A 12,223-nucleotide genomic window follows, 5' to 3' on the forward strand; every position below is an offset into this window, starting at 1 on the left:
TGCGTGCGGACGCACCCAGAGACTCTCCGACGTCTTCTGTGCGTAGTAGTGGGGAGGAGGAGAGAGAGAAAGGGAGTCCGGGGCGGAGGTGCTGTACTCGCCTGTGAGGGTGTTGAGCGCGCTTCGCACGATAAGGATGCGGATAGGGGGGAGATAACTGAGAGCAAGACGCCTTGTCGCCTGCCGAGCACCACCACTGATGTCGGTCTCCGGCACATCTGTATCATCGCACGTTCGTCTGTTCCTTGTTTTCTTCCTTTGCTCCTTTTTGTATGTTCACCGACACCTGGTGACGGTGACGACGATGCCGACGAAATTGCAGACGCAGAAAGGTTCACTAATCGAGCGCCGTCTCTCACTCCCGCCCCCTCCCACACAGACCCTACTCCCTCCTCCCCCTCTCTCTTGCTGGTGCTGGTGCTGCTGCTTGCTTCGCACATGCGCACGCGTGTGCTTCTCCGGGTCCGCTGTGCGCTCGCGGAAGATGGAAATCAGTATAAGTTCGAGTCCTCATCGCAATGGCAGTCACATCCGTTCACGGGGCAGCGTCGGTGTGTGCGGAACCAGCTTTGCAGGTGGTACGCATGGCCGCCGTGGTCGCACGATGTGCACCACGCAAAGGCAGTGTCAACGTCCTTGGAACCTAGCCGCACGGTCTCGAGGCATACGCAGCACCGCGTCGTTGTCGTGCTGCAGATGCTCAGCAGTGACCGGATAAGCTGCGTTCCAGTGTGCTGCTCCCCGCATACGCAGGGATTTGGCTCTGGTGATCTCATGGAAGCTGATGCGTACGGGGGTGTAACGGAGGTGACGTGTGCAGCACCACCGCCGTAGGGACCTGCGAAGGCCGACGGAGCCGACGGAGAGGACCAGGATGCTGTTGCTGAATGGCCGCGGCCAACACCGATACCACCACCACCGCTCGTCGTGCCGACGCCAGCCCCAGTCACATGACGAGTCACGCACTGCGCAACTGACCTCGGCACGAGATCCGCTGGAGAGGGAGAGGGAGAGGGGCAGCGCAGTCCCGCCGCCTTCGTATCTCGCGGCGGGGTACGGTGAAGGGAGTGGCACCCGCTGCCGTAACGACCAACACGTGCGTCTCCAGCCGCCGAGGCGACGGCAGGAACGGACGAAGAAGCGGCGTCTGCACTGCAGACCCTCATGGCGGCGGCGTCACGAGCCAGGAACGCGCCACCGCGCAGCTGACGACACTCCACATCAAACGTCGTGCGGCGCACAAACGCCTGCTCGTCGTCGAGAAAAGAGCGGTACGCCGCGGCCCACCACACCCACGGCACATCCGCGTCTGCGTCATCGCTGTCGACGTCTGCGGCGTTGCCGACGCCGCCACCGTTCCCATGACCGTTGCCCGAAACTGCGTCGTTCAGCGAGACAGCATGGAGCAGGACGTGTCCAGGAGGAAGGCTACTACTGACGCGAGCAGCGTCCGCTGAGTGCGGCAGCATACGGACGCCGTTTATCTCCTCGCTTAGCGCCCGTGCTGGCGGCGGCAGGGCGCTGTTGAGGACGAGTCGTGCCGTGTGCGTCACACCGTCCTCCAGGGAGCCCTGTTCATCACCGGCTGACGAGGAAGGCAGCTGACCAGAACTGCGCCTCCTGTGGCTAGACCGCAGGTACGAGAACGGGGAGCAACCGTAGACGCTGTCGCGTCCTTGGCCCTCGTTGTTTCCGTCACCGTAGCCTCCAAAGTCGCCGTCCGCGCGGTAACTGTACGGCGGGTAGCCGGCAGAAATGGCAGAGAGGTCGTGACTGCGCGCAGCCGGCAAGGTAACCGCCGTCCGCTCCGTCGCTGCCGCGGTGGCCGCCGCGGCGCTCACCTCGGCATCCAGCAAGAAAGGAAAGGCGAGCGCCGCCGCCGTCGTGAGCACGCCGACACGAGCGAACAGGCAGGCGCCAAGCTGGAAGTCCCCAGTGCAGTCGACAATCTCCTGCATCGCGGCATAGGTGCGGAGGTGAATACCATACTGGAGCAGCAGCGCCTGAATCGGGTTGCACTCTCGTAGGAGGATGTCCTGCATGACGTGAGTGAAGGCAGCCGTCGTGCCCGCCTCCATGACCACTGCCAAGGCGACGCGATCCCAAAAGGGCAAAGCCGAATGCCGGTAGAGGTGCGGGGGCAGTACCGTCCGTACGGAGGCCGCATCGTCGTGTAGCCCCTTCTCGTCCGCCGCCGCGCCGTGCGACTGGTAGTGCGGCGCTCCATCGCAGGGGCCGCACAAGCAGTGGAAGACGACGAGCAACCACGGGGTGAGGGAAGCACGAAACGCCGCACACACGCGGGGGTCGCTGTTACACACCATGGCCTGCGCCTCCTCGCGACGGCGAAGAAGGGTCGCCATGGCACCGTAGCTCGGAGAGCGGCTGGCAAACCGGAGAAGCAGCCCAGCTGCCTCGGTGTGGCGCCCGTGCGTCACCTCCACCGCGACGGCGCGCTCAATGTCCACGTTGGTGCTATTCTCCCCAAGCGCGGGTGTCGTGTCCGCAAGGAGCGGCGGCTGCGCTATGCCTCGCCACGGCTGCCCGGCCTCTTCCGTCAGTGATGGCGGCAGCCAACGCAGCACCTGCAACACCAAAAGGCAGCACAGATCCTCGTGGCACACGCACGCCTCTATCTTGGCGCGCCACGCAGGCCCCAAACGCGCCTGCACCCTCGCCGCCGCCTCTCTTTGTAGAGCACCACGCCCGGTAACAGGAGAGCTGTGCAGCAGCTCCATCAGCGATGGCACAGGCCCGGACAAAGCCACGAGCGAGACCGCCTCCAGCGTAACCACGTACGAGAACAGCATGGCCACATCCTCGCTGCCAAAGCCGCCGACCTCCTTTACCGCGGCGAGGTTGGCCACGGACGAGAGACCAAAGCCGGCAGCGTAGCGCCGCCGCATGAGTTGCTCGATGCCCTGGATGGAGACAAGGTCGGCGGCGTACAGCGTGGGGCCGAGACCGACGAACACGCTGCCCGCCTCGTGCCACGCGGACACGGCCCGTACCTCGATCGGCACGGACGCCACCTCGCCCGCCGCGTTCATTACCGCGACACATGACACATTGCCAGGTCCTATTCGAAGCGCGTCGTGGAGGTCAACACGCTGATCAGCCGCGATCAGCGCCGCACTTGCAATTTCGTTCTTGGTGCTCATCGCCGCGTAGCTGGGGACTGTGATGGCGGGTGCCCGCGGGTCGCGGCGGCGCCGTTGCTGCTCTCGCCGGCGCTGCTGATGCGACTGCTGCGTGGAGACGGAGGTTATGGCTGATGAGTAAAACCAGCGGCTTGACGTAGCATCGGTGCCGCTGATGTTGCCCATCTCTCCAGTGTATCGCCGATGATGGCGGGTGCCGCCAATGGCGCCGGCATCCCCGCAGAACGGCTGCCGCATCGCCGCCGCCAGCACGTTCTCCTTCAGCAGTGGGCCGCCGCCGTCTGCGGCACAGCCACTCGCGCCCGCACCTCCAATCACACCTGCTGCGCCATCGCCGGCCCTCATGCTCGCTGGGGAGTACAAGACGCCAAAGGCCCCAGCGTGGCCTCTGCCAGCGCCAAACAGGTCCAGCTGGCCGACGTAGCGATGAGCATCGCCGCTGTGGCCGCGCTCGTGTTGTCGGCCACCACGCGGCATCGACACCACAGCCAGGCCAGCCCAGAGTGGATTCGCAGGTCGGCACAACACCCCCGCAACGGCGCTTGCCTGAGATGGGGAGACCGAAGAGAAGCCGAGGCGGCACCTCGGGTCCACGGCGGCGCCAAGCAGTGCCGTCTGCCGCTGGCACCGCTCTGCATCTCGCTGAAAGAGCGACTGCTCCGCTGTGGTGCTACCCGTGCCGTTGCTCCCGGCAATCATCTCCGCTTCTGTGACGGCGGCTGCGTTGTCTAGCGCGCTGAGCGACGACGTGGCGGCGGACACGTACTCGACGTTCACAAGGGAGTGCAACGGCAGACGAACGTTGTAGTCTTGCACCACCTGATACGAGCTCGGGTGGGCGGCGGAGGTGGTGCTGGCGGCTGGTGCCGGCACGCCCCGCTCACCGTCCGCTGCGCTGCCCTCTCTGTCCTCCTCGTCAGCCGCGTCGCCGGCGTCAGAGCCTGCATCCCTGTCCATGATGTGAGCCGCGCGGACGATGTGCAGCGCCCCTTCCTCGAGGTTGCCGACGGCGAGCTCCAAATCAAAGCTAAACTTCCACGAGAAGGTGTAATACGTGCCGTACCGTGCCGCCGCGCCCTCCATTCGGTGCTGCAGCACCTGCGTCAGCCGATGCGACGGCGTTGGGGGTTGGGCCCCGGTCCAGGTGCGCGACAACAGCCGCGGCGGGGGGTCCTTGCGGTACTCAACAAACGTCAGCAAGCAGCCGGAGTGCAACGCCGAAGCAGCGCCGGCCTCGGGAACGGCGCTACCGCTACTGTAGAGCCCAAACGGTGACGTTGCATCGATGCCGCTCGAGAAGGCCTCAGCGACGTTTTCCCCGCTCATCAGCGCCGCAGGACTCACTTCATGCCACCCGACGTGACGGTCCGGCTTCGGCGTCCCCTGGGCTGCTGCCGACGGCGTGGCTCCGGAAGGAGAGGAGTGCTGCTGCGGGCCGCTGCCCAGGTCACTTCGTGAGCCCTGCAGCGGTACAAGTGGAAAGGCCGTCGGGCCGCGCTTGCCGCTCGTGACGCCACGCTGCGGACCTCCTACACCAGCGCCGACGGCGCCGTCCGCCTGGCCTACCGATGGCCTCACCACGTCACTGTTGTGGCTGTCCGTAAGGTGCAAGGTCGGGCTGTTGTCCCGTCTCCTCCGCGCCGCTGCTGCTGCCGTCGAGGTCGTCTGCTCCTCTGCTCCGGTCCAGACGGATTGCGACAGCACACCTACAATGGGTAGGAAAGGGTGACAATATAGGAAGGCCGCACTCGGCGTGCTCAGTTGCACCTCGCACAGCGGTGTCTCTAGCTGGTCGGCGTCGAACAGGAAGATGATGCCGCGCTCGCTCCCAACGGCGACCGTGCCGTTGGCGGCGAAGTAGTCGCTGGACACAAGTGCTCCAGCCTCCGCAAGAACGCACGAGGCGACCAGCTCAGCCCGCAGGCCCGCTATCTGGCCTCCGACAGCGACGCGGGCGGCGTGGCTGGTGAGGGAGTCACGGTTCAGGGCCCGGTAGGCAAAGGCGCTAGGCGTCACCGACGCGCCGTATGGGATCTCCTTCGCCGGGTCCAGCAACTCTTTCCGGTATGCAGCAGAGATAGATACCTCGTACCACTCCACCCACCCTGAGGTGTAGCCCACCAGCACGAGCGGTTTGTTGCGCATCCATGTAATCGTGGAAGGAGCGTCTCTGCGATACAGTCCACGGACTACCCCTCTGCCTCTGTGCGGCGACAGTGACGTGGAGGCGGCTGCGTTGGAAGAGGGATCCCTCCCCTGGAACGACGAGGACGACCTGCTGGTCCTCGCCGCAGCAGCGGCACCACCAGTGAAGGAAGGGAAAGAGAGAGGGCGGCCGCCTCCAGCTCCGCCCTTCGATGGGGATAACAGCGTCAGAGAGGTGGCTGGCGGCGAGGGAGGCCGACGGACGGTCACGCCGCTGTCGGAGGCGGAGACCGACGCCAACGAGGCGGAGCAACGCCTCAGGATAGAGGACGACTCCGCATGTTCACGCTGCAGTTGCTCACGCAGGCTCTGCGGGTCTTTTCCTCGCACGTACAGCAGCAGATCCTCCTGAAGCACGGCGAGGGCCAATAAGCCGTTGGCGGCACCGATGAACGCCATATCGGTGCCAAAGACGGTACGATTTGCCATGCTAAAGAAGCACTGAGTTCCTTGGAAGGGGCTTGGCAGGGTCAGCGTGCGCTGGATGTGCATGCGCGTTTCGGTGGTGAAGTGCACGTCGTGCTGGGTAACACCATGCCCTGCGCTGTGGCTGGTGGACGAGGAGGAAGCCGTGAAGGGATGCTGGCCGGGCCACTGCGATGGCGCGCTGCCTCCTACAGCCGCGCCTTCCCCTGTGGCAGGGGTGTGCAGCTCTGCCGCATCGTCAATGCCGTTCGCCGCCACGCGTCGGTAGCGCGCGCAGTCCACCGTGAAGTACGTCAGAACGCCGTTCGTCAACGACCCGAACGCGTTGTGGGAGTCCGGCTGACACGAGAAGTACTTCATGGGAGGAGGGGGAAGGGAGGGGGGAAGAAGTAGGCGGCGCTGATGATGATCGCACACACAGGGAGATACGAAGCAAAGGGAGGAAGCGTGATAAGAAGAGATGAAGGCGGCGATGTGAATGGGCCGCTTCTGAAGGGAAGGGCGGTTGCGCTGTGGTCGAGCCCCCTCTCCGTCCTCCCCTTCGTCGACGCACAAGTCGAAGCGTATGTGCTGCGTGTAGATGATGCATAAAGACAGAACGGAAAACGCGGGTGAGAGCGCGTGCAGAAAGCGATCCATGTGAAGGAGTTGCGTGGGTCAGATGCTTGAAGCAGTTTGGTGCACAGAGAAAGCGAGGAGCCTCAGGCACGCGCCGACACGCACGACAGGTGTTGAAGGGAAGGAGAGAGCATGATACAGACACACGCGCGCGGAAGAGGAGGAAAGAAAGGCCTCCAGTGCCGGTGCCGTGCTTGAATGTCAACGCTGCAGCCCATCTTCCGTGCGTGCCTGTCTCCACATGGGCGTGTGTATGCATTGAGCGTTGGAGGCTCCAAGGGAAGGGGAAAAGGGAGTGCAGAAGCCGCCAGGTCCGTTACAACGCGTATCACGGCAGCCGACCTTCTCTTCACTGCTTCTCTCCTCTTTCTGTGTTGCACACCACCAGAGCACCTGCAGCCACAGCGCGTTGACTGCCTCTCACCGCTTTCATCGGCTACCATTTTCGTTCTTGACGTCGATAATTGTACGGAAAGTCGCCGTGATGATGAAGGGGGATGGGGTAGTGAGGCGGAGGGGCGGTCGGAGACGGTTCGAAGCACAAGCACGCATGCGCACACGCGCTCTCACACACAGGGGGGGAGGGGGGCTTTTAGACGGAAGGGGACGTCAACAGGACGAGAGCAGCGAGAGAGAGGCAAGACGATCAGCGGCCGCCTGTGCTACGAGAGATGGACGTTATCGCAGCAGTGGCAGGGGCAGTTCTCGACGGGGCATTTAGTGTGCTTGCTGAACCACTCCCGCAGGTGGCACCAGTGGCCCCCGTGCAGACACACGCTGCACCATGCGAAGAAGCGCTCCGGCGGCAGCTCCGTCGCGCGGTGCTCCATACGCTCACCGCACACGGTGCACATCGGCGACTGCCATTGTCGGCACTCTGGGTTGCCGCACGGAATGAGCTGTTTGCGGGTCATGTTCGTCGAGGTCATGGACGAGATGGAGCTCTTGCTCGGCGCCGTCGCGTGCATCGCCTGACCGCAGTTGCACCGCAGCTCCACCGCTCGGTGGAGCGCTTCGTTAGCTCCTGGACTGGCCCCACCAGCAGTCGCGGCTGCCTCGCGCAACGAGCGGTCGCAGTCGGTTGTCGCGGTTGCGGTGGTCTGCGCAAATCGGTTCAGCGTGCGCTCCATCATCATGGCTGTTTGGGTCGACATCATCGCCGCAGCGGAGGCGGCACCAGGCCCTGCACCGAGGTCACTCCCAAGTGCCCCCAGCGCGCCAGGGAAGCCATTTGGTCGAGGCACGCCAGCACCCGAGAGAGTCCCCGCGGGGCTTCCCGGCGGGGCGCCGATGGTGGCTTCAACAACACCGCCGCCGCGTGTGGTGCCTGCGCCCACCATGCCCGGGGAAGAGCCCCCGCCTCCGCCAATGACGGAGCCTCCTGGGATGCCCGCCACACCGCCAACGGCGCCGGCGCTACGCGAGTTGCTGCTGCCGGAGATGGCGCTGCCGCCCACGTGCTTGTCCGCCTCTTCACGTGCTTTGAGAAGCTTCACGAGATGCAGATCGTGAAGACTACGCCACATGGCGAGCCCCTGGTCGTTAAGCAAACGCCGGTACGCGTCACGCCACGTGCGGACCGTGGGCGAGAGCACATTGCTGAACGCCGCTGCGTAGCTCAAGGCCGTTTGCACGTCGCCGCTCTCGTCCACGTAGCGCTGAAGTGCGCCGCAGTCGGTGCTAACGCCTTCCACGACTGTCACGAGCAGCAGCGAGCACCGGTAGATGGGGGCGAAGCGATCCGCAGAGGCGGCAGATGCGGCGGCAGCCAGCACGAAGGTGTCACTAGGATCGCTGTAGTGGGAATTGACGCTGCCGTGCGCGAGAGGGGCGCCAGGCGGGCTTGGGAAGCGGCTGCCGAGAGCCGCCGGCGACACAGCAGCGTCTACGGAAGAACTCTGAGCGGGCGATCGAGGTAGACCGGACAACGATGCGCGCTTCGAATCCACGCGTCGCTGCTGCCGCGCGCGGATCCCGAGTGGCGACGACGTTGAGGACGGCGACCCGCACGTGCTGTCGGCGACCGCCTGTTCAGCTGCTGTGCTGGCGGTAGCGGTGCTAGAGTAATCACGGTACTGCTGCTGCACCAAAGTCTGCAACACCTCAATCAAGTTGGCGACATGGCCGCTGTGGTACCGCGAGGGCAAGAGCAGCGCCGTGGCAAGGGCCACTTTGTCAGAGAGGCTCAGGCGCGGATACCTCTCCAGCAGGTGCAGCACCACCGCCTTCTGATGCGGTAACGTAAAGAGGTCATCGAAGCGGCTGACCGGCTCCGTCGTCGCAGCGACGCTTTTGGTCGTGCTCGATGTGGCGTCGTCGCTGCCGCTTCTCGAGCTCCCAGCATCCGCCTGCAGCGTCCTATCCCCTGCTGCCGCCGCTCCGCACGACTGCTGATGCATCACAAGCTCCATGTATGCGAGCATCAAATGAATCCAGAAGGTCACCCCAGGACAGTCGTCTGCTGCCAAGCTCATCACAGTCGTCTGCCGGCCGCGCGCTGCAGACAGGGTCAAGGCGATACTGGGGTACTGCACGTTGTGAGTGCCGTACAGCGCCAGCAACTCAGCAGCTTCCTCGAGACGATCCAGCAACACGAGCACGGCTACGCGCCGCTCCAGCGCTTCCTGCAGGCTGCGTTGGCCTATGCCGTCTCCCTGCACGAAAAATCTCTCCGCCGGGTGCTGGGGGCGGTGGTCGCCGCCTGGAGGAGGCGACCGAGTCGCCTGCACTCCACCGGCTCTCTCTGCGGCAGCGCTGGCACTCGTCCCCTCGCGCTCGGTGGTGTGCTCAGCTGGTGAGTCAACGAGGCACACGGCAGGTGGCATCGTCCAGCCCATGGACTGCAGCACGAGCTGCCGCAACATCCCAATCGCCACGGGGTACGTCGGAAGGTATGCCGCGCTGTCCCTTGCAGCATCACCGGCCGCCCCAGAGGAGCCTGCGCCACCCCGGAGAACTGATGAAGCTGTGCGGCTCGCGCCAGCGTTGATCGCGGGCCCGGTAAGGTGCGCTGGCGGTGTTGGGCGACCCGCACGAATGCCTGCCGCGGCGGCGCTGAACGGGTGCAGTGAAAACCCCGGCGGCCCCTTGTGCCGCTCCATGGCGCTCGGCAAGCCCGCCAGCAGAGGGGCCTGCAGGCCGAGTGCCCCTATGGGGCCGACGATGGCGTAGCCGCCCGGAGGCGCAAAACCCGCCGTCATGGCGGCTGCGACAGATGCGGTTGCGTTGGCCGAAGCGAGCAGGTGGTGGTGTTGACTGAGAGGAAACTGCGAGGAGAGCCGGGTGTCGTTCAGCCCCAGTTGCTGCCGCAACTCACGCTCCGACACCAGCAGCTCCAGCAGCCCTGGCACGGCTCGCTTCAGGCCCACAGCTAGAGAGGGGGCCGACGCTGCCGGTCCCGTCCCCGGTTCGGTGCTGCGCGACTTTGGCGCCACCATCACAGCAGTGGGGAATAGCAGCTGTGCAGCACAGCAGCCGTAGAGGAAGGTGGCGTACCCCTCCCGATCCAGGCCTTCGCGCAGGAGCACGGTCAAGTTGCGCACCGGGTCATATGAGAAGCCGCTGCGCAGCCGTCTCCACAGATGCCGCGTACGATCGAGGCGGTGGAACTCGCAGAAGCTCATTTCCTGTGGAATGGGCATTGCTGCCGCTGCTGTTGCGGACTGAGAGGCACCTCGGCCACCTGCGGATGTGGTGACTGTGTATGGCTGCTGCATCGGTTCTGCAGAGGTGGGCCGGCTGTGCGGCGACGCAGCGACAGGTTCGCGCAAGGAAGTTCGACGGCCAAGTAGCCCCTCCTCCTGTTGGAGAGCGCTGCTGATGCCGCTGCGATGCACACCTTTAGGAGCTTTAGGAACAGCTGCACCGCCAGTGCCCACCAAAGAAGACGGAGCTTCCCTCGTAAGTCCGGCGCGCGGGCTGCCTGCGCTTGCCGAGTCATCATTGCCACCCACTCCGGCCGTCCCCGCAGCCCTCATGCTCGGCAGGCCATGAGCTGTAGAGGAAGCAGCACCGAAATCGGACTGCTGCCCGTTCGTGTTGGCGCCGGCGAGAGCGCAGTGCTCGTAGTCACCGGTGGCGGCAGCGGCAGCGCTGGCCCGCAGCGCGTCCCGTTCACCCTCTTCATCGTCGTCCTCATCTTCCACCTCGTCCAAGAGGCCCAGACCGATCAAATCGACAGGTCGGCCTTTTAGTCTGGACGCCGCCGTCGCAGCGCCGCCACCACCACGGGTTGCAGCAGCAGCAGCAGCAGCAGCAGCAGCAACAGCACAAGCCCTGCCGCCGCCACTGGCAGAGCTGCCAGTACTTGACAGCTGAGCTCCATCAACGGTGCTGTCGCCTGATACGTGCGGCTTGTTTGTAGAGGTAACGGTTGCCGCGCCGGCGACACCTGCGCGCCCGTATAGCAAGCCCATTACTGCTTTGGATGCGGGTCCGGAGGAGATGGGGGTGGGGCAAGAGGGCACCACCATACCAGGAGCTGCGCTGGGAGCGGCGGTGGCGGCAGCAGCAGCAGCGGCGGCGGCGGCTTGACACTCCAGCCGTTCAAGCACAGCCTCCTCATAAACATAACTCGCTGTATTGTACGCCGTGGAGGCGTGTGTGAGGAAAGCGTTGGGGCCGGCGCCGACCAGAGCCGTGCTGCTGTTGAGGCTGGTGACTGTGCTGCCACCTGGGTTGTACACCTGCGTATATAGCTCCCCATTCTTGGCATTGAGCAGCAGCAGCTGTGGCAAGTCTGTTCGGCAGCCACGCGCCACCGCGTTGTCGTCCACTTCGCCATCACAGTCGTCTTTGGGACGAAGGCCGCTAGTGGCACCGTGAGAGGTGTGCAAGCGCTCAGAGTGGTGAGGTCCGTCAGCGGACATTCCGCTGCTGGTGCGGCGGTGCACCGACGGGAGGCCCGGGATGCTGCCGGCGGTGATCGTCTTCATCGGCTCCGAGAGCGGGTGGCACACCCACCCCACCGCAGCGGCGGGCACGCGAGACGGCAGCCGGCACTTAAGCGCGGACTGCGCTTTCACGCTGACGTGCACCAAAGCGTTGCTTCCGTCAGTGATGGAGGGCACGGCTGTGCCGGTGCCGTCGCCGGAGGAGCCGGAGCGAATGCTACAGGAACCGTCCGTGAAGTCCTCCTCGGCCTCGGCCTCCGTCCCACTGCAGCCACTGTTCACAGGGTTGCTGGTACTCACGCCCCAACCATCCGCATCCAGTATGATGACCCCTCAAACGAAGAGGAGGGGCATCATCGTCACTCGTCCGTGTCGCATGTCTCCCGGCACACGGAATCGCTTTCGTACGCCTTTGGCGCCTCCGCCGCCTCGTCTGTCAAGGCTCCAGACAGCTGTGCCGGCGGTATGAGCAGCATGTTCGACGATGTCTGGGGCACCCTGGTGATCCCGATGACCCACTCCCCACCGTCGAGCACCGCGTGCACACCGGTTGCACCGTTGACCGTTGGGCCCAAGATGCAGTCTTCTTTGGCGGCGTCGTTGAATGCAGCCCTCCCGCGAAGCGATTCAGGGGAGTCTGTCGAGAACAGCTCCCGCCTGGCCTTTACGGCAGTCTTTGGAAATGCCGCGCCCGCAGCCGGCAAGTCCGCAGCCACGACGTCGCTAAGGACAAGAGATGCGGAGCTAATGGGCGCCGGCTTTGAGGTGGACGATCTGCTGGAGCGGTACGCGTCCGCGCCCCTCTTCTTCGGCGGCGAAGACGACGAGTGATTCACTGGTGTGAGTGCAGGTGCTGAAAGCGTATCGTGCTGCATCGTCATGCCCCTCCTTGCTGCTTTAAGTGAGCACTATAGGCCATCT

The 12,223-nt window shown here is 64.7% G+C and overlaps 2 protein-coding genes across 2 annotated transcripts; both read right to left on the reverse strand.

Moving 5' to 3' along the window:
• Positions 1 to 491: 491 nt before the first annotated feature.
• LINJ_25_1270 (conserved hypothetical protein) lies at positions 492 to 5,306 on the reverse strand (the record flags this gene model as incomplete). Its single annotated transcript, XM_001466121.2, has 1 exon — positions 492 to 5,306. One exon carries the CDS (start codon positions 5,304 to 5,306, stop codon positions 492 to 494), a length of 4,815 nt encoding a protein of 1,604 aa, XP_001466158.2.
• Positions 5,307 to 7,072: 1,766 nt separating this feature from the next.
• On the reverse strand, positions 7,073 to 10,882 carry LINJ_25_1280 (conserved hypothetical protein; the record flags this gene model as incomplete). The annotated part of the gene is made up of 1 exon (XM_001466122.1): positions 7,073 to 10,882. The coding sequence occupies one exon, from the start codon at positions 10,880 to 10,882 to the stop codon at positions 7,073 to 7,075; it is 3,810 nt and encodes a 1,269-aa protein (XP_001466159.1).
• Positions 10,883 to 12,223: the final 1,341 nt, after the last annotated feature.

The sequence above is a fragment of the Leishmania infantum genome, chromosome 25 (assembly GCF_000002875.2).
Source record: "Leishmania infantum JPCM5 genome chromosome 25".
Taxonomy (NCBI): Eukaryota; Euglenozoa; class Kinetoplastea; order Trypanosomatida; family Trypanosomatidae; genus Leishmania; species Leishmania infantum.